This window comes from Annulohypoxylon maeteangense (genome assembly GCF_022496945.1).
Source record: "Annulohypoxylon maeteangense strain CBS 123835 unplaced genomic scaffold GGS22scaffold_8, whole genome shotgun sequence".
In the NCBI taxonomy this organism is placed as follows: Eukaryota; Fungi; Ascomycota; class Sordariomycetes; order Xylariales; family Hypoxylaceae; genus Annulohypoxylon; species Annulohypoxylon maeteangense.
Window position 1 is genome coordinate 1297555 of NW_025953255.1, and position 23882 is coordinate 1321436.

The 23882-nt window shown below is 45.3% G+C and overlaps 9 protein-coding genes across 9 annotated transcripts; 3 read left to right on the top strand and 6 right to left on the bottom strand.

Moving 5' to 3' along the window:
• Positions 1–774: 774 nt before the first annotated feature.
• On the bottom strand, positions 775–4278 carry GGS22DRAFT_142145 (WD domain-containing protein). Its single transcript, XM_047958757.1, has one exon. The coding sequence runs from the start codon at positions 4076–4078 to the stop codon at positions 1007–1009; it is 3072 nt and encodes a 1023-aa protein (XP_047819146.1). The 5' UTR covers positions 4079–4278; the 3' UTR covers positions 775–1006.
• Positions 4279–6368: 2090 nt separating this feature from the next.
• Positions 6369–8089, bottom strand: GGS22DRAFT_163415 (uncharacterized protein). The gene has a single exon (XM_047961357.1). It carries the CDS (start codon positions 7940–7942, stop codon positions 6560–6562), a length of 1383 nt encoding a protein of 460 aa, XP_047819147.1. The 5' UTR covers positions 7943–8089; the 3' UTR covers positions 6369–6559.
• A 466-nt stretch (positions 8090–8555) lies between these two features.
• GGS22DRAFT_179856 (uncharacterized protein) lies at positions 8556–10389 on the top strand (the record flags this gene model as incomplete). Its single annotated transcript, XM_047963712.1, has 3 exons — positions 8556–8948; positions 9014–9769; positions 10126–10389. The coding sequence occupies 3 exons, from the start codon at positions 8556–8558 to the stop codon at positions 10387–10389; spliced, it is 1413 nt and encodes a 470-aa protein (XP_047819148.1).
• A 373-nt stretch (positions 10390–10762) lies between these two features.
• Positions 10763–12171, bottom strand: GGS22DRAFT_163417 (Calcipressin-domain-containing protein). Its single transcript, XM_047961358.1, has one exon. The coding sequence runs from the start codon at positions 11854–11856 to the stop codon at positions 11077–11079; it is 780 nt and encodes a 259-aa protein (XP_047819149.1). The 5' UTR covers positions 11857–12171; the 3' UTR covers positions 10763–11076.
• Positions 12172–16205: 4034 nt separating this feature from the next.
• GGS22DRAFT_142204 (phenylalanyl-tRNA synthetase) lies at positions 16206–18339 on the bottom strand. Its single transcript, XM_047958760.1, has 2 exons — positions 17955–18339; positions 16206–17892 (listed from the first exon to the last, which is right to left on the bottom strand). Exons 1-2 carry the CDS (start codon positions 18085–18087, stop codon positions 16526–16528), a joined length of 1500 nt encoding a protein of 499 aa, XP_047819150.1. The 5' UTR covers positions 18088–18339; the 3' UTR covers positions 16206–16525.
• A 97-nt stretch (positions 18340–18436) lies between these two features.
• Positions 18437–20138, top strand: GGS22DRAFT_163420 (mitochondrial dicarboxylate carrier). The gene is made up of 3 exons (XM_047961359.1): positions 18437–18995; positions 19094–19799; positions 19866–20138. Exons 1-3 carry the CDS (start codon positions 18803–18805, stop codon positions 19939–19941), a joined length of 975 nt encoding a protein of 324 aa, XP_047819151.1. The 5' UTR covers positions 18437–18802; the 3' UTR covers positions 19942–20138.
• Positions 20139–20384: 246 nt separating this feature from the next.
• GGS22DRAFT_142212 (insert subdomain of RNA polymerase alpha subunit) lies at positions 20385–21784 on the bottom strand. Its single transcript, XM_047958761.1, has 3 exons — positions 21482–21784; positions 20852–21423; positions 20385–20789 (listed from the first exon to the last, which is right to left on the bottom strand). The coding sequence occupies exons 1-3, from the start codon at positions 21548–21550 to the stop codon at positions 20411–20413; spliced, it is 1020 nt and encodes a 339-aa protein (XP_047819152.1). The 5' UTR covers positions 21551–21784; the 3' UTR covers positions 20385–20410.
• A 414-nt stretch (positions 21785–22198) lies between these two features.
• On the bottom strand, positions 22199–22435 carry GGS22DRAFT_163424 (uncharacterized protein; the record flags this gene model as incomplete). Its single annotated transcript, XM_047961360.1, has 2 exons — positions 22199–22323; positions 22354–22435. Coding segments are annotated over 2 exons (174 nt in total), but the record flags the coding sequence as incomplete, so codon positions are not given.
• A 223-nt stretch (positions 22436–22658) lies between these two features.
• Positions 22659–23723, top strand: GGS22DRAFT_142220 (GrpE-domain-containing protein). Its single transcript, XM_047958762.1, has 2 exons — positions 22659–23107; positions 23168–23723. Exons 1-2 carry the CDS (start codon positions 22787–22789, stop codon positions 23606–23608), a joined length of 762 nt encoding a protein of 253 aa, XP_047819154.1. The 5' UTR covers positions 22659–22786; the 3' UTR covers positions 23609–23723.
• The last annotated feature ends 159 nt before the right edge of the window (positions 23724–23882 follow it).

Sequence of the window (23882 nt, forward strand, 5' to 3'; positions counted from 1 at the left end):
AACGAGAGAGAGAACAAAAATTATGGGATCAGCGAGGCGGGCTCCAAAAAACACACGAGGCAAATGTCACCCCAGTTGAAATACTTTAGAATACTTATCTACGGATGGATGGATGGATGGATATGTATACTTGTAACCTAGCTTTAGAAATGATGAGATGGATGGTCAGATGGGACGAGTTGTGCTGTCTCCTCCCCGTCTACCTAGTCAATCCGTTTATAGAGAAGTATGCCAATAGGGCTCACTCGTCGAATTCATGTAATTATATCGGCTGGCTAGGTAGTTATCACACTGAGCTTGGCCTGCTTTTTTAAGATTACTTACACCTACCTACTCCCTACCAGCCAACCTGATCTCCGATCGCTGTAGTTAATGTGTAGGTACCTATGTTATTTCAACCTTCCACCCCGACGGGAACTTACCTACCCAGGTATCGAACCAGTGTAGAATAGAAGCACGAAAGTCAACTTTCACGAGAATCATATGTACAAACGGAAGAAGCAGAAAGAGCAGAAGCGAAGTATTGAACAAGTAGATGCCCATAAAAATGGGCAAAAAGTCAATTGATGCGATTTAAACAAAGCAAGGAAGCTCCCGTCTTCAGCTGACAGCAACAACACTGTGTGTCACCCCAACCTCCCTTCCCTAGGTACCGAGCGCACATCCCCACACGGCGCTATTACCGCATAACTCCGATTTTTTTTCTCCTGCCAAGTGGTATCATATTGAGTGGAAGCCAACGGATTGCGACTCGATAAACGGATAAAAAATAATATGACAAATCCTCATATCCTAACGCCGTGATTGTGTCTACCTCCTCCTAGACATTTTAACCGAAAAGAGTGAAAAGTGAATGTCCGAAACGCCTGCAGTCACTCAAGACTACATATCCTTCCTTCCTTCATCCTACCTTCCCCGTTACCAGCGTCAACGGCGCAAAACGTAGTTTGCGCAATTCTGTGAGATACAAAATGAACTAAGATATATCGTGAAATAAATGTTCGAGCTATGTCGAATCACTACTGGAAGCCGCTCCAGATGCCCCTGATGCCCCAGACGCCCCAGACGCCGACGAGCTAGGGCGTTTTCCGGGAGAGTCTGGCTCTAGGTCTGAAATCGATCGATAATTGAGTCGGAGCTTCTCGTCGAGCATAGCAACCAGACGCTCTGAGTACTGGTCGAGCAGGCCGTTTAGCATAGTGTCGCTCAAAGCCTTGCTTCGCGTAGCCCGATCACCTAGCGCAACTGCGGTAAGACGGAGCTCTTGATCTAACTCAGCTAATACATCCTGGCTGACGGTATCGCTAGAAGACAGCTTCCTCCGATAGGCTCGCAGCGTTCGACAAGCCTGCTCGGTAGCCATGTTAAGAGATCCAAAGGCTCTCAAATTGTTATTGCTTTTAGTTTTTGTAGAGTTGAGAGCTGGTAGGGATGGACGCCTTTTTATTCTCGCCTTGGGACTAGCTGGGGGACTAACACATCGGCTATCCTGCGACGGTCGCCTAGTCGGGGTATCCTCAACAACTGACAACGCTGGTCCGGTCTGAAGCGGTGGAACAGGTGGAACAGGTGTTTTTGAAGAAGATGATGACGCGGCTGACATATTTAGTATGGATCTCCTCTTTGAAATTGTCCTCGGGGGCGATCGTCGTCCGGCGGGTGGAGAAGGACGCTGGAACTCGGCGAGCTCAGCTTTGGATAGAACGCGCCGAAGAGTAGGTCGAGTATGGGTGGAACTATCCTTAATCGGAGATGGATCACGAGTAGCAGCACCCCATGACGGATCCTGCAAATCCATCTCCCAGATCATTATCGTACCGTCAGACCCGACACTCACAATATTCCGCTTACTGTCGTCACTCTCAACCAGCGCCAGGCCATTGATAGCCTCCGTATGGCCCCATTCACGATCCAAGAAAGTCCCTGATTGGGCGTCGTATATCCTGATCGATTTATCCGTATTCGAGACACCCAGAAGGAAAGCTGGTTCTTTTTCATTTGCGGATCGGGCAGTGAGGGAATCTAAAACAACGGATTCGATTCCGGTTTCATCGGTACATTTAAATGTGTTCGTAAGTTTTCCACTTTCTAAATCGAATATAGAAACGGATCGATCCATTAACGATACAAATAACGACTTTCCATCCGTATCTGTCGTCATGGATGACGGCGTACCCTTCAGAGGAAGGGTTTTGCAGGGAATAGCGGCCATGGCATCTGGCTCGCCATCCTTTGTTGCTAGATCGTGGATTTGCAACGTTCTATCTAGAGAACAGGTTATCACCCTATCGGCCGATGGAACGAGTACTTGGACCACTCTGGCGGCGAATTCGAGTGTCTGGAAATGTTCAAATTCTCCATTCGTTGACTTCTGGAATAATTGGGCTGTACGGTCTCGGCCGCATGTTGCAATAACAAATTTCGACTTATCCTCATAGGTGGTAATAAACTGGCAATCAGATGCGTGTGCTTTCATAGATGCCACACATTTTCGAGTTGAAAAGTCAATAATCTTAACAACGCCGAATTTATCACCTGAAACGAAGAATTTACCGCCCTCGGTGGCTCGAATTAAGTTTAGTTGGTTGAGAAGGTCGGGCTCATCCTCGGAATAGGCCTCATCAAGTGGCACTTGAAAAGAGGATTTTATCTGCCCATCAACATCCCACAGTATGACCTGTCCAGATGCGGACCAGCTATAAAAATCAGCGTCTGGCGCATTCGGGCGCTTGAGAGGATGAACGCCCAGAATGGGATCTTGGTGTCCCGAGATTGGGATAGGTGACTTCAAGTCTAATGTCTCCGGACCCTGTTCGAGCTCCCAAACGTGAATAGTGCGTTTAGTATCGACAGTTACCAAATTGTCACGAAGAAATCCCATCGCGAAGAGGCCCGCAAATGAGCCTACGCGCGTTCGTAGACAGTCTGGATTACATTCCAGGAAAGAGGGCAAATCCAGGGTTACGAGTTCCCCCGATCTGCCACCAACATAGACGACATTTTCGCGTAGCGCTGCACAGGTTATGGCAAATCCACTTTCGAGGACATTAGTCAACTTCATCTGCTTGTCCGCATCGTCGAATAGGCATATATCGCCCGTCTCAGAGCATATGATGGCCTTTGTATCGTCGATAGCGGCGGCGCACGTGAATGTAGCGTCTATCATGTTACCAAGTAACACATTCCGACCGGACAACGTCTTTTGGTGTGGTTGGGGGGCCGCGTTCGGTTCTCCAATGAACTTCTGTTTCACCGGAGACGGCGATTGGCCCTCCTCAACCCTCCACACTTTTATGTGACGTACGCCACAGGTGATTAGGTTGCTCCCCACCCATATCATGCCACGAATGTACGATGTGCATCTGTTTTGCTGAAACAGTTTAGCAGCACCTGTTTTGGTGTCTATCTTCCAAATGTAGAGGAAGCCATCGTTCGCAGATCCGAGGGAGGCAAGGTATTTGGAGTCGGGAGACCAAGCAACAGCCTTTACCCCGAAACCGTGCTCACTAATGGACACGAGCGGGGTATCCGACGAACTGTCTTCGAGGTTGAAGATGAGCACCCGAGGAGCATAGCCAGTTTCGCCAACGGCTAGGAATCTTCCCTCTTTGCTGAGGGCTAAACACGTTGCGGCCTTGATACGTTCTCGACTTGTCCACGTCTTCGACGATGACGTAGAAGATTCGGCCCAATCAAGGGAACCATAAGTTGATTCTCGCAACGAGACTCTATTTCGGCTGTCGTTCGCTTTTGGAGTCTGTGTGGGGGTCGAGGGAGAGTAAGGATGCGGAGGGATACTGTAGATGGGAGTGGCGGTCGGACGAGCTCGGTAGAAGCGCTGGTTATATTCAGCTCCGTCGACATCGACCACGACCACAGCTCCCCCGGCGATGTATGCGAACAAGGAGTTGACGGTGTCGAAACCGGTGGGCGAAGCACAGGTAGTACCGACAACTCGTTTCAGGGAGAGGCGAGGTTCTATCGAAGCTCTGCTACGATGAGGAGTTCGAGCAGGGTGAGGAAGGTAAGGCGAGTTCGATGGGGTCAATTTTAGCCGATTCGAAGGAGTAGACGCCATCTTTTTGCCATTGATTTTTTCTCTCTTTAGAATGCTATATAGGACTGAAGGGATTTTGAGCTAAAGAAGTTTTCTTTTCTCAAGTAATATTGCTAGTGCTAGAAATTTCTATGCGGTGAAGCGTCATGGAGATTTGGATCAAGTCTTGTGGGTAAGAGAAATGCGAAGAGGGCGGGCCAAGAGGCTAAATTAATACGGTATAACAAGAGAAGAAGGCGTTTGTGTCTCCTCTTTGTAAGAGTATACCAGGTAGGTAGTAAGAGAATAAGGAGATGTATGGATGTATAAGAATACTTTAAAGAGACAATAGGCGCAAAAGGAGGAAAGATGCAAGGGTCAAATGCTATAACAATGTCAATTTAGGGAAGCTACACCGCGAGTTATTGTTGTTCACAACTTACAGTGACGTGAAAGGAAAGTACCGGAGGAAGTCTTATTAGGATTGCATGTAACAGCTCATGGAGAAGAAAGACAAAGGCCTAATAGAGAAAGGTGAAAGGCTATTAGTCGCAGAGAATCTGTTGAGCTTCGCACACCTCGTCCGAAGAGGGTCTAAAGATAGGTCAAGGGATCAAGAGGTCAAGAGGTCAAGAATAAGGCCACCTAGGTATGTTAGGTGTCTAGTAAAGAATGTCCATTATAATGCCCATAATGCCCATTATTCTTTGAAAGCAAAAAGCAAAGACGATCCTTTCAGCGAGTCGCAGCTCTTAGACCTCTTGCAAATGGAAAGAAGAGGCGGCCAAAGTGGATGAAAGGACGCAGAATATCGGGTTCGAAGCATAACGAGTGGGAACATAAACCCAACCACCGATTATGGTCAGAGACTTTCTTCGATGTGGGTTTTATTGGTTTGTTTTCACTCCAGCAGTCCAGCAGCTTAGGACTGGACGGCTACAGCGTAGAGGAAAAAGAGAAAACCGACTGGGGGGGCTGGTAGGATAGGTGAGTTTGTTGACGGGGAGAAACCGAAAGTGTTTTTTCATTGGATCGTTCCTGGATTTTTGCGGATCATCCAAATCTCTCTAAACCCCTTTCGGTGTGACGGGTTTATCTGAGAGGTCTCAACCCTGATCATAATCCTGGCTTCCTAGCCCTTTCCTAGTCCGCATGCAGGTCTGCGAGGCTGCAAGTCGACAGGGACGTCACATCAATTCATTCCCCATCTTTTTCCAAAGTGACTTTTGTTACCCTTCCGATGTTAGGGTATGCTCTGTTAATGGTCGTTGCCCCTATTTTCGAGCGGCGGCTGATCGTGCATTTTGATATATGTAAGATCTAGGCAAATAAACTTTTGCATGAAAGATATCAGGATGTTGTTTGGAATGAATTGAATTGCAGAAGCTTGTCCGTAGCAACTTCTAGCGTAATAGATCGTTATCCCATAGCTTGGTGCCTACCTTGTAAAAATCCCGGTAACTACCGCCATATCTTGACCCCGGCTAGCTCAGCTAGACTAAGTTCGGTAATGCAGGACCGCACGGACGACAATCCGTTCTAACCGATGAGGTAAGAAAGGACAGGGGTGTCCCTGGAGTCTCGCGAATATCGTAACAATATCGCAACCCAACCAATTCTCGACCCTCAGACAACTTTTTCTCATCACATCTGCACATCCGCAAATCATTCCACTGCTATGCCTACAGCGGACACGCGTGCGCTAACTTGTCAGCTTGTTCGGTGGATGAATGAACTAATTGCCACGAGGCATGTAGAACATGTTCGTCTTTAGGAATCCGATAGTTTGGCTCCAAGCCACTAGCTACTGGTTGGTCAGTTCCTCAATTCGTCATAGTATCACGTTAGATATCATGAACTACATGGTAAAGGCTTCAAGATTTGTCTTTATTAAACGACTTCCTTAGTCTCCAACATTGTTTAATGCCTTCACATCTATGCTATGTAGCACCTCATACACAGGTCTTATCGTATCCCTTCATAGGGGTTGCAATGGTACCCTCACCGTTACTTCAAAAGCATTAGAGAGAGACGCATTGAATCACATTCCATATTCATATGTGCTACCCAGCGTTATCATCATGCATTATTGTATAAAATTTCTACTTTTTTGATAAATCCGCGAAATGGAAACAATGATTTTCATTACACTTCTCTTAGCATCCCAGGATACCATCAGCCATTCTTACCATCACCTACTTTTCACCATACATACTTCGGGATAGGATCAAGATTGCGACATAGGTTTAGGACATGTCTAGATAAGCAACATACGCGTGAAGATCGATCTACATACTATAATCGATAAGCTCTATAATATAGCAGGCAGTGTCTCGGGATCATTTTGAACGATTATGCTTATTCCACGAACCATTTCAGACTACTAATCTTTATCGAAACCAAAGAAGCATGAAATGAAGGATAGTAGTTCATCAAGTTTCTTCGTCTTGTCTGAGATGGTAAATTTTTCAGGATGGTATAATACAACTATTTACATAGGTGGTAGCCTTGGGCAGAGCAAGACTAAAAGTGAGACTTCCGAATAGCTTTCCGATCAGAATCCGGGTCAAAGCGCGCATCAAAAGCCTTCTCAAAAGCATCCCGGTTATCGGGAACTTTATCTGCCTTCTTCTTGGGTTCCCTAACAAAATCCCTATTAGAGTCCATATTGAGTTTCCTGCCAGAATCTCTATTGAATTTCCGATTAGGATCTTTATTGAAATTCTTGTGACCCTTGTCGAAGCTCCTGTGACCTTTCATGAATTTCTTATGGTGGCGTGGGCGCTCCTTCATCTTCTGGTGGAATTCTTCATTGGCATCTCTGAGGGGCTCCGGGTTAGAGTCTTCAACGACGCTCTCAAGAGGGTGCTCCTTAAAGGTCTGAGCAACCTCCTCATCGAAAGTTCGCCTTTCCCGCCGCTCCCGCCGCTTCAGCTGCTTCCTTGGATTCTTTCGTTTAGGCCACATATGATCTCTCACAACCTTCTCATGGCGCCATATACGCGGGGGCTTATTACCTAGAGCCGCCAATTGACTCCAGATACTCCTGCCGCGGCCAAACCAGCGTCGGTGGCGGTCCTCTTCCTCCTCAGCCGAGGGTTTCCAGTTGGTCCTGAGGATCCTACGAATGGCCTCGGGTGAAACCAAGAACTGGTCCGACAACTCCTCCGTCGTGAAGTGGCCAGGGTATTGCGCGTTCAGAGCGCGGATACCTTCCAACGCGTCCGGCGACAGCCGCTTGCGCGGCTTCCAGCCTTCCGGGAACTTCCGCCTGAGCGCCTCCTTCTGTATCCGCCAGTGTTCCTTCCGGAAGGCTCTAGGACGGCTCATTACCTCTTCCCGCCTTTTACCTCCCATGATCTTCAACTTCTTCAGTCTAGAGCTTTCTCTGATAGGTTTGCGGCTCGATTCGGACTCATCGTGGATAGTGGACCCAAACTTGAGGTTGGGAGGTAAGCGTTCCTGGGGCGACCACTCTTCTGACTCTGCGTCTTCTGACTCTGCGATGAGGGAGTCTATCGACTCAGGCGACAATTCAAGGATTGCGGCTCTACTTTCTGTCTCCTCATATTTGCGAGGAGAGGTATTCAACACCCGTTTGTTAGGTTGATTTACTGCTGCACGATTGTGTCTTTTCTTTTTCTTAGGTTCTGGGGCTTCAGGAGTAGCAGGCGTTGGCGAAGACGATGAGGTCCATGTTAGCGATGCCGATAATCGTCGTGGAAAGCCTAGGGCTGCAGTGGCAGTATATGGCCTGGTTAAGATGAATTGTGACCGAAGGCCAACTGTTCTTGTATATCGGGGTTGGATTGCTCCTGTTGCCTTGGTAGTCGAATGAGACAGCCGCAAGTCCGTCAGGCTTTTGATAAAGACCCTTAAAGACGTCGTGCGGCATGAGCAACTCATGATATTATCCAAGCGCTGGATTCTTTGAGTTAAGATAAAATTGTTGATAACTTTTTTTTTCTACCAAATTCTCTTATCACAGCCAATACTCGCTGATAGCGGTATCGCATGCGGGAATCAACGGTTAAGATACATATCTAGGAGAGATATGCATTTATGCATTATTCTACCCCACCAAATTTCATATATCGGGGTTATAGAGCTAAATGGGAAAACGTAAATAGAAAAGGGGGACGATGCTACTTGACTCGCCAACTACGTCAACCTCCTGACAATGCCTCATGATGGTGATGGTGTCTTCCCTCAAACTTAATCACTCTTAGTAAAACTTTGAGTAGGATCCTTTAGATTGGAAGCATTAATAACCGTATCTCGTCATGAGTGACCGAGTTATCTAGGTAGGTAATATAAAATGGGTTAAAACATCCTCTCCTCTTCGTGTTAGACTACAGTATAATATAAACTCATTCATAAATTAGTATTTATTATCCCTCCTAAAATGTATTGTTTCTAGGTCTGTTTATACCTGTAGAACGTATTTCATATTCTATAGATATTCAACAAGGTACCTACTCATTCTCCCTTAAGCTAAGCACCCTACCTAGGTCCTAGGATGGTCTTAGTAAATGATGAAGACATCAATGAATACGGTTGGAGAGAGTACTGGGGCATGAAATTCAAGTGGACTCCGGAGCATCTAACATCCAAAGACCTAGAGCCCCTAATACGCACATACGACACCGTCGCTACCGAGGCTGTCGAAAGATTAGATGAGCTCTCTCCGCCTCCTAAGAAAGAGGTTCCTGAGGAGAACTATGAGACGCCAACAGCAGAGAAGAAAGTTAGAAGAGACCTCTACGAACTTCTTAAACAACACGGTACTACCGACAAGAAGGCCAAAAGACTATGGAGTGAGGTCAATACCATTCCGGATTGGGTTGACTGGGAACAGATAGAAAGGGGCCAGAAAGTGTTCTACCGATACGGAGGCCCGGCCATCACGTCTGTGAGCGAACTGAATCCGGTAGCAGAGTTCCAATCAAGAAACGTTAGTTGATATAGAGGTTTTAGTTAACCTTCCTATCCCTATTAGGCGGCATGGGAAGCGGCCGAACCGTCGAAACCCTCGACCGAACTGGCGGCTTCAGCGCAGAAGTAGTCAGACGTCGACTCCTAGAAACCACACAGCACACCCTCAACGTAACCCGTGACCTAGAGTCCATAAAGCCAGGCGGTGACGGCTTCGCAGACTCGATCCGGGTGCGCATGCTGCACGCGACAGTGCGCCGGCGGGTAATGAAGATGGCAGCGTCTCGTCCAGGGTACTACGACATGCAAGCCTTCGGCATCCCGATCAACGACCTCGACTGCATCGGCACCATCAACGCGTTCTCAGCGACCGTGCTATGGATGGGTCTCCAACGCCAGGGCATATATCTCCGGCGGCAAGAGACAGCTGACTACCTCGCGCTCTGGCGATACGTCGCGTACCTCATGGGGACGCCGCACGACTGGCTATCGACGCCAGAATCAGCCAGACGAATGATGGAATCGCTGCTAGTCTCCGAGATAAAACCCACTCGCGCGTCCGCGAACCTCGCCAACAACATCATCACGGGTCTTCAAGGGCAGCCACCAACATATGCTTCGAAAGAGTTCATGTGCGCGCAGACGTATTGGCTCAACGGGCGAGAGCTGTCCGAGGCCTTGTCCATCGACCGACCGGGTCCGTGGTATTTTGCCCTCGTGCTCGGGCAGTGCATCCTGTTTATGGCGCTTAGCTACGTGAACCGCAGTGTCGGGTATCTCGACGAGCGAAACATCAAGGTGAGTTTCAACAAACACAACAACATAACATAAAACACCTATACCTACCTACCCAAGCGGCTCTGCCTCCCGAGATTCGCTTTAGCCTCGTGATGAGGCTGTGTCGTCGCAGTCCCACTCCGACTCCCACCGCCGAGGCACCAGGTACTGTTCGTCATTACAGCACATCGGCCATCCAACCCCTCCCACTATTTCAAATCGGATAAGTTCGCATTCGGCACCTACGACCTTTTTACGACACGTACGCGTGACCAAGCGGTCTGCGCCATCTCACACCCGGGCTCCCGGACCCAGGACACACGCATCCGCACCCGCATCCGCATCTGCATTATCAGAACTAACCCATTTCCTCGCAGCTAGTCCGCAAAGCCTTCTACCAGATCCTGCTCCAGGACAAGTCGAAAGGCGCGCTGGGGTATACCTCGAAGTTCAACATAAAGTACGTCCCCTCGTTCGCCAAGACGTCGACGGAGCGCGGTGCGTCGGCATCTCGTGTGATGCGGGATACGCTTGGGAAGGCGGAACGAACGGCTTTGGTATCACTGCTCGCGTCCGCGGCTTTTGTCGGCGCTTCTGTGTGGTGTTGTGCGAAAGCTGTGGCATGGTTGGTTAGCGGATAGTATATAGGTAACAAGTAGAGCAATCATCAGTCTCGTGGGTCACGATATGTATCTTACAGCCAAGTCCCCTATTTTGTCAAAACATTCCATATGAATCGTGGCGTTGCTCTCGTAGGTACACGTAACTCAACAGACGAGTCAGTAGTGGATTTTGATCGAGGCGTTGTAGTCGATGCGAGGAGGATGTCAAACGAAACAGAGAGATGAAACTTACCTAACAAATGTATGCGAATCCTGCCAGTTGGCGCAGTGGCTTGGAGGCTGAAGGGAAATCTACACCTACCCTGTTCGGTTACACTAGCGTCACGCATTCGCCCGGAGGCTGTCGACACGGGCAAATCGCTTTGTACACTTCATCTTGCTATTAATCGAACTTCTGAGCTCTATTGAATTTTGTACAATACGAATAGTTCATCGTCCTATGCTACTCTTCGTTTCTGGCATCTCAACAATATGTAACGAAAACCCCCTTTCCCAATACATTCCATTCTATCCCTCGCGTGCTTCTATTGCTCTCATGGACAATGCTATGCCGTAACGAATCCCTCGGAATGTTTGACCCAGACCCCAGACTCGCGTGCCAATAATTAACCCTGCCGTAACGCCAAACTGGTCCCGGTTGTAAACGGAAATATGCACTTTTCTTTACAAGACTTTGACCCCCGTAAGCATGAAGACATGGAAACCCTATTCCATCAGCTCGACAGGAGGCCGCGCCGTATGCGCTTTGATGGGGCCTTCGTCGTTCTTGGGGCTCAGCTCCATGGGATCGTCCGTCATGTCATCGACGGATATAGCGGGTAGATTCGGGCTACCGCCGTGCTCTTCGGGATGGTAGATTAGAGTACTGCTTCTACTTCTGCTCTTAAATGTCATAGCGGCGTCGACTGGTGAGATCGGTGAAGCGTCTGCGGGAGCGGCTTGGTGACGTAGTTTCGCTAGGGCTTCCGCGAGATCATCGGCGTGCACCAGCTTATTCGGGGCGTCCTCCAATTTCATCTCCCAGCCGTGAGGCGGTGAAGGTGGCGGGCTGATGAAAAACAGCTTTCCGGCATCGGGGAGCTTCAAATGCTCATTCTCGTGTAGATCTAAGGGAGTGGGCTGGCCGAAGTAGACTTTGCACCGCTCACCCATGATCGCCTCGCCGTCCCATACTGATCGTATCCTAATAGCGGACTGCTCGTCGAAGAATGATACTATTATGCGGCGGAAGGATTTTAACGGTGACCAAGTATATATGGGTGCTGTGGTTTGCATGAGCTCGCGGAGAGTTTGTAGGTTATCGGGACGGAAGATCTCAGTATCGTTTAGGTTGGTGATAAGTAGAGTATTTGTAGGTGGCGTTGGTTGGGTTAGAGGCGGTAAGCTGGAGAAATCTAGTGATAGAGATCTGGATGACCCGCGCCGTTCCATGAGGGGCCGCGCGGGCGATGAGGGGGTAGACGTAGGTGATTGAGACCCGGACATGATTGTCTATGGCAGGTCGGTCTAAGATTCTCTTTCAGGTGGGAGAATTATCGTTGTTTATCTGACAGAACCTTAAGTTGGTTTACGTCAGTATCAGCGACTGTTGCTGTGGAAGCGTAGGTATTAGTCTGAAGTCCGTGTGTGGTTGAAGGTTTTAGTAAATTGGTTGTAGTTGTAAGAATGTAAAGGAGAGGAGAAGATGGTGGTGTCGTAGAGTTATGTATTAACTCGTCGGTGGCTGCGCAAAGCGGTGGAATCAAATCACAGAGAGACAATTCCTAAACAAATGCCCTGCACATGCAAGTCGATTAGGTTGATGTGGTGGGTGGGAAATAGGTACTGGGTACTTAGGTACTTGTACAATAAATCGAATAGATGGCGGGCGGCGGGCAGCGGACAATAGCAGACTGGTCTCGGACCGTTTCGCCTGAGCGAGAAAAAAACAGAAGGAAACGTCGAACCGCCTCAGTGGATTCACAGTGCCACACAGTAAACCCAGTAAAATACCCCAGTGACTCCAATGGCTCCAGTGGTTCCACTAACTTATCTGGTAGCTGGCGCTATCCCGCGGATCGACTTGGCCTCTGGCTCCAGTTCGCCGCTGCTGTTACCACTGGCAACAGGGGGCGGCTATGCATGGGGGGTACGTATGCAGCTTGTAAGTCGGTACCTATGCCTGCTATGCCCGCCATGCATGTATTGCCATTGACCGCAGCAATCATTTGAATCATTTTCTACACGTACTCATCTGCTCATCCTACACTAGCGAATCCCTTCACTGTTAACCTTCGTACGTAAGGAGACTGCGGTAGACTAACAACATCGATGGATCATTCAACAATCTTAATTTCCCAACGATGCTAAGCCATCCTGACCGGTAGCTGCCATGCTGCTATGTCAAACCTAGGCCATGGATCATGATGGATGTTCATAGCATCGACCCAAACAATTCCTAGTGCTGTCACGAGAATCAACCTTATCGGCAAGGACATTTACCGTTCTCGGCGTCGTGTGGAAATTCGATCCATGGATGCTGTCGTACTTGGTTTTTCATGCTATTGGTTGTAGCATGACAAGTTGTCAGGTTGTTGTATAGTTTGAAATTTAGAGTTGATACTGTATTATGGATATAAGTTGATAACTGATCAATCTGTTAATCGGTCAATTAAGACGCTAAAGGAGCGGAGGCGTTACACTGCCAGTCGAACTTTCCATAACCGTAAAGTTTATATTAAAATTGTTTACTATATAATTTCCAAGGTTATTTAAACCGGGTAAAATAAAGTTAAAAAATACCGTTTATATATTAATTTTATTATTTTACATTATAATTTAATTTATTCTCGTATTATATAATTTATTTTTTTATTATTTTATTAAAATTATTAAAAAAATATTATAAAATTAATATTTTAATTACGATTATTAATAAAACGTCGACGGTAAATTATATAATTTTAAAATTTAATAAATATTTTTTATAATAATATTTTTTCGTTTTATAAATTTTTTAAATTTTTATAATTAATCGTTATAACGTAATAATATAAAAAATTACTTATTAAATTTTCGTATATATTCGTATTTAAAAAGTTAATTTTTATTTTTAAATTTACGATTAATATAATAAAAATAATAATTTTTAAAAATAATTATTTAATATATTTAACGTTAATTTATTTATTAATCGAAATATTTTTAATAAAAATCGCGTATAAAATTTTTTAATTAATAATATTTAATTTAAAAATAATTATATTAATTTTAATTTTAAATAATTTTATAATAATTTTCGTTTAAATTATAATTTACGTAACGTATTATAAAAATTTACATACGAAAAAATAAATTTCGTTATTAATTATTTATAAATAAAAAATTAAAATGTAAAGTAATATATTTGTTATATACGATATAAAAAATTAATAAAAAATATAAAAATTAATAAAATTTTTTCGAACGAAATTATTCGCCGTTATTTTAATAATCGTAATTTTTATTTTTAAAATAAATAATAAAAAAAAAAACTAAATAATAATATTATTATTTAACGTATTATTATAATTAAATATAAATAAAAAATTAAATATTAAAATAACGAAAAGTAATAATATCGTATTATTTTATTTAATAAAATTTATTACTTTTTTTTATTTAATTACGTTAAAAAAATAATACGATTATTAAAAAAACGAAAAAATATTTTTATAATAAATTATATAATAAAAAAATTATTTAAAAAAAAAAAAATTATTTAAAAAAAAACGCTAAATTAAAACGAAAGTTTTAAAATTAATTTATTATATTAATATAATTAAATATAATTATATTTCGTTATTTTATTAATATTATATATTATATAATAAAAACGAAAAAATTTCGTTAAAAAAATATATTAAAACGTTTTAATACTTTTTTTTTTCGTTTAAAAAACGTTTTAATAAATGTAATTTCGTTATATTAAAAAATGAAAATTTAATATATAAAACTCGTAAAAAAAACTTTATATATAAATAAAAAAAAAAAACGATATTTAATTTATTTATATATTATTAATAAACTTTAAATTAAACTTTATTAAATTTATTATTTTTTACGTTAAAAATTATTTACATTATTAAATATATAATAACGTTTAAAAATTTAAAAAATTCGTTAAAAAAATAATATAATTAAAATAAAACGCGTATTAATAAAAATATTAATAATATATTTAAACGATAAAATAATATTAAATTAACTTATAAATAACGAATAATATATTAAACGTTATTTATTAATAATTTTTATTTTCGATTTATTTTATAATTAAATTTTTTATAATTAAATAAAATTATAATATATTATACGATATTATATTAAATTTTTTAATATTAAAACAAAAAAAATAAATTATATAATACGGGAATAAATTAAATTATAATATAAAATAATAAAATTAACATATAAACGGTATTTTTTAACTTCATTTTAATATAAGCGCTAATATATATAAGAAACAAGTATACTTAATCTCGTTATTTTAAATTCGCTTTATACGTAACCTCGCTTCCAGGAGCTATTAATGATAGGATCGTATTTATCCATCCATGATAACAAACATAATATGTACCTACACATGTACTTTGGGAATCACCGTGTGTTACCTGGTCACGTTGGCAGGGGTAAGGTATGTAAACGCCGTCGGGATATTCTTAATAAACATGGCCGCATAGGAATATCAAATGCCGTACGCAGGTACAGTCGGGAATTCGTTGTCATAACAATATTTGATGTCTTAAAAGACTTATTACATTATTATCTTCGTTCTCTCACGGGTATACCTACCCCTTCTGAATCGTTAAACGTGACAGCGCATTGCATCTGTACCGTTGTAAAATCTAGGTATTATGCCTTTGCAAAAACGATCATCACTTACCAAAGAGTCTAGTAAAACACGATAAGACTATGTCATGTCAATGGTATCTCGGCGCCAATCCAGTCGAAACCTAATATGAATCGCAATATGAAGTAAAAAAGAACTATTGATGATTGGGGTATAATGCAATCTAGAATTCCGAAGCGAAAGACGGGTTTGCACAGCCCCGTTGGCCTCTCCCCCACATTGAATTAGCATAGCGCCGGAGTCGGGATCGTCTGATCGGCAGGTTTGGTTACTGTGGCGTAACACCGGGCTTCCGTCACACATTCCAGAATATCTTGGATATCTTGGTATGACCCCGGATGGTTCCCTCTCGACAAATTAATTCATTTGAATTTTGACTTACATAGCCATCAATTCAACTTCATTTGTTATCTTACCACGTGATACCACCTTGTTGGTACACGGATCCCCCGAGACGAGACCGTTTCTCATCCCTCGTGTGTTGGGTACTGAGGTCAGACGATATTATCCCGCACTCGGGAAAAGTCTGCCTTTGCACTGCCCGGACTAACGCCGGATCTGATGGAAGAATTTGCACAATCTGTTTTAACTTTTATTTGACCTCCTGTTCTCTGGCGTCTGGGCACTGCTAGTCTGGCAGGCTTGGTGTTTTGCGCCTTGGGTCCCGTGAGCCACTATCCGTGTAGGAAAATGAAAAAAGGAAACATGATGAATTTCTTCGCTGACCATACTTACCAACTTGTAGGTATGTACCTGGGACCTGGGTGATATGCAGGTCAGCCAACGCCTGAGCTGCGACCACATACCTGCCTAGGTAGATACTAGGTAACTATCTTTCCTTATTGCATTTGGTTCATGTATGCCATCTCATCGGACGTATGTGCCACGTGGATAATATATCCCCACCACCAAGCCCAAGGAGGCACGGATGACTGATTTGCGAGATGACACATCTTATTGAATATGCTACCGTTATCATAGTCGAATGCATATATCGTGGTATGTAAGCTTAGCAACTTCATATGAATGGCTAAGACCGTGTTAAGTCATGTTGAACCACATTTTCGATTTGATGATGCCCCTTTATAGAAGTGCATTTTTGTGTCTTATTAGTATAGGTATAGTTTACCTTATTTCTACTAGACACGTCCGCAGCGTCTCACGTGTGGTCGAACATGAATAGGTATTCTTCATACAGCGTAATTCCTAATGTCGTCGATTTTCGTCTGAATTTCCTTCGTGGAAATTCTTGAAGCTGAAGCTCGTATCTTTTATCCAAGATCTCTATCCCCTTATTTCCACGCCGAGTTTCTCTACTAGAGATCTCTGAACTTCTTCATGCAGCACATTTGCTTCTTTACTCAACAAGGTCCGAGTGAGACTGCGGTAGTTGATATGGTATGCTACACTCCTCCTGCCGGTTTTAGGATGCGTAAAATCGTCAAATAACTTCGCGTCTTCGACCGTGTCCCCCGCTACGCTACGCAGAATCTCCATGAAGTCATTTTCGCACCATTTATACTCACCCGCTTCAGTATCGCCGCTCTCTGGCGACGGCGACGGCAACCAGAATGATATGTCCCTCGAGCAGGCCGGGTACCTGGAGAACGGTATGAAGGGCCTCAAGGAATCTAGGTTGTCCGACACACCCTTGAACTGTTGGTCCCAGCGCCAATCTTGCGACCAGAAGAGCCGGATATCTGGAATCTTAAAAAGCAACATGGCGATCCTCTCGAGCCCGATGCCGAAAGCCCAGCCCAGCTGACTCGGTACACCTGCATTAATGTATAGGTCTTGCTTTACCACTCCGCAGCCGAGCACTTCAAGCCAAGCTCCGTCATAATAGACCTCAAGTTCCCAGGAGGGACTAGTAAAGGGGAAGTACGCTTCGACCCACCGCATTTGAATCGGTTCACCCAAGTAATTAGGGTCGGCTTCCACTGCTGCAGCCTTGGCGCGAGAGAATATCTCCACAACCATAAGCTCCAGGGACCTTTTCAGATGTGCAGCAATGGCCTCGACCTCTGCCGGGGAGTGATGGGCTTCTTGCCGAGGGTTCCTCTCATCGTGAAAAGGGGGGTTTGGGTCTTGTACCTCGATAGGGTGGCTCGGCAGTTTTTCTACGTCCGACAAGATAGTCGCCGCAATGTCCCCATTGGCTACCTTGGCGCGGTCCCACGACCGCGCACCCTCCATCTGGTGGAATATGGGGTAATGGCTCTTATCGATTTCATCGCGGCGGTACACGTCGGCGCTAATTAGGTAACCTTCGCTGGGGTTTGCGCGGAAGACGTCTGCTTGATGCGCGCTTGTATGTGTGCGTAGGAGCGTATCGCTGTTGATGTAGTACGTATCTCCCTTCGCCCGGCCAGGATGGTCCTTAGGGAAACCTAAAGAGTCGAAATTCTGGTATGTGGTGACAACCGGATTGAACTCATTATGGTAAGTGTAGATCGGCGGTGGGAAGACAGATTCGATGATCTGCCGGGTTATGTAAATGGGGTGATCTTTTTGGAGATGGAGTCGGCGGGGGATTTTATCGAGGACATTTTGTGGTATGTTGTACCAGGAGTCTTTCTTATATGAAGAGCCATTGAGCTCAATGGTATCTTCGGACGTTGAAATCGCTCGGCGTTGTACTGTTGGGACAGCTAGGAAAGTTCAGCTTTCGAAGTGCATATAAGGTGTGATGCATGATGCTCATTGGACACACCTCGCGACAAGACTCTGCTACTATTTATCCGTTGTAAGAAATTGGGTGTGTAGCTATTGGAGCTATTAGCAATTGAGCTAGATGCACTTTTTGCTCGAAGACATGATGTACAAAGCCGTCTTGCCAGCAACATTGTTGCGAATAGCTTCAGGCTGTTGTCGGCGCCGTTGAAGCTAGAGCTTGATAGTTGAGATGCTTAAAACGTTGAGGCTCTTTTTTCTCACTTGAGCTTGCACGCAACCATGAAAATCCGCCAATTCCATAAACTTTAAGTGGGATGATCTACAGGGACCTAGAATCTGCTGTACTGGGTCCATAGCATTTGAACAATCAACCAATGAAACGCCTTCTTTTGGCAAGAACCTTACGGCAATGCATGCGGAAGGAACCCTAAAGTAAAAATTGGTGAGAGTACCTAGGTACTTAAAGAATCGCACTCGCCCGAAAAGCACGGCTGCGCATTGACATTCCCCAATTTTTCTCGGGCGAAAAAGCGCCGCACGAAAAATAATAACCGGTTAAGCCGAAGCCGTTTTATCTCTTTCAATCCTTTTGGATGACTCGAAAAATACATGCCGTCAGGTTAGCCGCCAACTTTTCCTCCGAGCTGGATTAACAATTGCACCATTCTTTATGTCTTGGGCTCGCTGTATTTGGTAGGTGAAGTATACATGGACCTCCTACTACCTATACAATATTCCTTACTATATTACTCTTTTCGATCGTCTATATAGGCAGAACAGAAAAAAACAGTAAGCAGAGCAGAGAGGCATAGGGATGGTGCTTTTTGTCCACTCAACATTCTACCTACGCCACTTTCGTCTAGTGTAACCCTTCCCAGCAGAAAGATGGAGTCCGTTACCACTCCCCGGACCTCCAATGAGTCTCCGGTAGTCGCCGCAACCAACTCCGCGGCCGCCAAGCCCAAGAATCTGGAGAAGAAGAAAGCGGCATTGGCACATGAGCGGATCTCATATCCCTTCTGGTTCGGAGGCAGCGCGAGCAGCTTCGCTGCATGCGTCACGCACCCGCTCGATCTCGGTATGTTGAGAATTTTCTGTTTTCTCCCATCTCCGGTTTTCAGCCTGGTCGAGGATACCTCACCGCTTCACCGGCGGCTAACCAGTCCTGATGTGTAGTCAAGGTGCGGCTGCAACTGCGGTCTGGCGATGCCCCCAAGAATATGAGCGGGACCTTCATGCACATTGTACGCTCGCAAGGGCCGCTCGGTCTTTATAATGGGCTGACGGCCTCGCTCCTTCGTCAAATGACGTACTCTACAGTACGTTTCGGAGTATATGAAGAGCTGAAGCGGCGATCGACACCCGAGGGCACAAAGCCGTCCTTGCCGCTCCTGATCGGGCTCTCCACCTTCTCCGGTTTCCTCGGCGGCATATCGGGCAACGCGGCCGATGTGACTAACGTGCGGATGCAGCAAGACTTGGCGCTCCCGCCCGCCCAACGGAGGGGATACAAGCACGGACTAGACGGGATGTTCCGCATGCTGCGTGAGGAGGGTGTGAAGAGTTGGTTCCGCGGCGTATTGCCCAACAGTACGCGCGCTGCGCTCATGAATGCCAGCCAGCTAGCCAGTTACGATACCTTCAAGTCCTTCCTGATTACCTACACGCCCCTCGGCGACACCACTACCACACACTTCGCTAGCTCATTGATCGCCGGCTTCGTCGCTACTACCGTCTGCTCTCCCGTCGACGTCATCAAGAGCCGAGTGATGAGCACGAGCCACGAGCAAGGGATCGCCCATCTGCTGCGCGAGATCTACGCTAAGGAGGGCGTGACGTGGATGTTCAAGGGATGGGTGCCTGCCTTTTTGAGGTTAGGACCGTAAGTTCCACCCACTTTGCTCACTCACATTATTAGAATATTGGTTAGTTGCTAACAGCAGGATAGACAAACGATATGTACATTCTTATTCCTAGAGGCACACCGCAAGGGTTATAGAAAATTCAAGGGGCTGGAAGACTGAGCTTCTCTTGGATGTTACCTTACCTGCTTACAGACCAACTCTCGATACAGCACTAATAGAAAGGACTGGATATAGAGATTATACCTTGGAACAATGGCGTTTTAGAATGAGGGCTTTCTGCATGACCACAGGCGTTTGGGCGGCATGATACTTGTAGCTAGACAGCAGCAGACTAAGCGAACAGCCCTTTATATTATATGATTTGCATTATGTAGCCCTTCTTGGGCTGTGCTGTTCCTCGAGGATGTGTAATTGCCACGTGAAGAATTATAAGTATCATGCATGCAAATCCTTTTCCCATAGACTTAAGTGTCTCCTAAACTCCGTACCATGCAATGAAATCAGAAACCCAACCTCACGAGAACCAACACTCAAAATTGATAAGGAGTCGCCTGTCCATATCGTGCGAGTGGCCTGATACTGCCACTGCCTCTAGATGTGCCGAATTCATCCAAGGTAAGCCTGTCACTTAATTCCATCCGCTCGAGCCAGAGTTGCCATACGGCGTCGTTCCATAAGCCGTTGCGCCACCACCCCAAGCGCTAGTACCTCCGGTGTTACCGTAAGGAGTGGTATAGCCTTGGTCTAAGTAGTTCGCGCCTCCATCCATCGCATCGGGGCTTCGGGGGCCATCATAATCACCGTTCATGCCATCACTCTCGCCAAGTCCGTGGATAAGCCCGGCCAGTTTACGTTGGATCTCTTTGACACCCTCTAAAACAATAGTATCAGAAGATATGTTGCCAATGCCCTCAACCTCAAAGTAGAATCGTGACGGAACTGCATCGTAGTCGAAGACTTCATTATCACCGAGGGGTTCTTCGAGCTCCGCGTATTTCGACTTCGGCCTATTGAAGGAATTAATATCTGACAAAGCAAACAGAAGACTGAAGGAGGCCAAAAAACTAACCATTCGGCTTGGACATTCTCCGGGTCCTCGTGCCAGAGATCGATGTGGTGAAGATTGTTGTGAGGGTCATATTCGAAGCCAATGGCAGCAGTTGGAGACCATTTGGCGTGCTCTTTCGCAATGCCCTTCTTGGCGATACAGGTGAGCTTGAGCTCTTGGCCTTTACGTAGCTTGCATATCAATGAGCCCAGGTGATCTGGGTCGGTGATGACAGGGTTGCCAATAAGATTGTTAGGTCTCTCACTACGAGCCAACAAATCTCTAGCATAGACCTTCATAATATCGTCCGTAGTGCACTTCGCATGTAGATCGAGAATAATACTGCATCGTTCACAGTGCTGGTCACAGTCACAATCTCGCGAGTAGTTGAGTTGATCGATATTGCTCGAGTTGAGAGGAATAAGTCCGAGTCGGTGGGAGATAAATTCATCGGCAAGAACAGAGCTGTTGACTTCAATCTCGACTAGATCGATAGCAACGGTGGGAACTTCCGCATGCATGACGCGACGGAGACCATTGGCAAGCGACAGGTCGACGTTACTCAGCTCGAAATCGACATGAATTTCGTCAACCTATATTATACAATTATCAACGCGAAGTCCTAGAGAGAACGACAACAAAACCACCTACCGCAGACACTTGCACCTTGGGTCCAAAGTCATCTTTGAAGTCGCCATCCATCATGTGGTCGTACTCCATCGTGACAAGAACACAGCGCGACTCGCTGTGGTGACGTGGTTTAATGTGGATATAGATGTATGCAGAAAAAATTGAAAGAGCGGCGTTATTTTGACGAATTCGCGATGCGAAGATCAAGTGGGGTGGTTCGCTCTTTTGGATGTGATTGTTGTTGAACAAGGAAGATTACAAAGTCCAAATGTTTCCAAGGCTGAAAGATCTCAAGAAGACACCAGCTACGGTAGGTGGGCCTTGCGTAGAATACAATGCGCTAACCTATCCTGTACTAGCGCTATGTGGGAAAGACCTGCAAGGGACATGGTACGTACCACAAAATGACGTTGGTGGGGAGGTGTCAAGTCCAGCTCACAGGGAATCGATCAGTGGTGAATGGAATTTATTCGTGGTATCGAAATTGAATGGAGATGAATGGATAGATTTGCAGATTGGCTACTTGTATCATTGGTGATACTATAAAATATGCCCTTGCGATGCTCTTAAAAGATTATTTGGTCGGCTCACTGAGGATCAGTCAAACATCCCTCGCCATCTCTAGGAAGCCATTTCAAAAGACACTGGCTACGAATAGGTAATATGTTGATAGGAACAGGCCAAAATCTAGATTGGAGACACAGCATCTGCATAATATGAATATTTACACTTTATCACTACTAATGGATCTTCTTCGTAACCCTAGACAAGCTAGAGATAGCAATGAAAAATTCGCGTCACCTGGAGGCAGTGTAATACCAGGGACACAGTGAGAGCGATCATGCGCAAGCACAGAGGATGCGCTCTCTAGGTACAAAAATAAGAATAATCACGATTGAGTCCAAGTAGGACTCTTTCAGAGATTAAACTGAAAAGAACAGATACTACACTTGATCTAAGCCAAAAGGCAAAGAGAGCTGAAGAAGAAAGGAAAGAAAAGAAAAAAAGTGATGGGGAGAACTGAGATTAAATAGACTTGGGCGGAGGTCGCACAGGGCGGTGACGCTAGGCAGTACCCCACCAACAAGCAGCGACCACCGCCAGCCGTCAATACTCTGCCGGCAAGTGACACCGCTTAGACCAGGATGCCAATGCGGGAGAGCGGGCCAATACCTAGACACAGCTCCGCTAAACCAAAAAATTATTTGTATCGCCTCCATCTTGTACATAGTACGAGGCTTTAAACACTGTTCACAAACAGAATCACACGACTTTCCAACTTCTCCTCTTGACCTCTTAACAGTCACACACCTCCAATCCGACATCATGTTAAAACAAGTTATTTCTAGGTCGTCCCGAGCTATATCGTCCAGCTCAAGAACAATTGTGCGACAACCTCTATTACGGACACAATTTTCTCCGGCACCTTCAACCTCCCTACAATCCGCATTCATCCCAAGTCTAAGATGGTATAGTGACCAGACAGAGACGACAGCTAAGAAGGATGGCGAGGAACCTGCTGCTCAAACAGAGGCCAAAGAGACCAAGAAGGCTGAAAAGGATGAAAGCTCCAATGCGCCGTCGGACGTTGAAGCCGAGCTCAGGAAGAAGCTAGAAGCTAAAGAGAAGGAAGCCATTGACTGGAAGGTAGGCGCACCAAATGCGCAACACAATAAAACTGAGGCTAAAGTCTAACATTCTATATAGGACAAGTTCCTTCGGTCAGTAGCGGACTTTCGCAACCTTCAAGATCGAACACAGAGGGAGATGAAGTCAGCACGCGACTTCGCCATCCAGAAATTCGCCAAAGACCTAGTAGATAGTGTCGACAATCTTGATCGGGCTTTGATAATGGGCCAAGAGAAGATCAAGTCAGCTGACGAAGAGAACAAGAACGAGGATCTAATGAACTTCTATGAAGGTGTCAAGATGACCGAAACCAACATGCTACAGACCTTACAGAAGCATGGCTTGGAGAGGTTCAGCCCCGAGGGAGAGAAGTTTAATCCTAATGAGCATGAGGCGACCTTCATGACTCCGATGCCCGGCAAGGAAGACAACACGGTCTTTCATGTCCAACAGAAGGGATTCAAGTTGAACGGAAGGGTACTTCGAGCGGCCAAGGTTGGCGTAGTAAAGAGCCAATAAACGGCCTGACGACTTGAATGATCATGATCACGATCTATCGCCCACTATCACCATCACCACCACCACCACCATCATCATCACTGTATAATATTACCAAAAAGACCTTGTACACCACCATCACGATGAGATCGGCGTTGGGTAATGTATATAAAAATGCTCCTCTCACGAAAAGGCGGCCGGCGGAGATGACTACTTGCATAGTACGTATGATATGGCATGGCTGTTGATATCAAACAGCTTCTCGATCTATACAGGGTTCAGGGTTCAGGGTTCT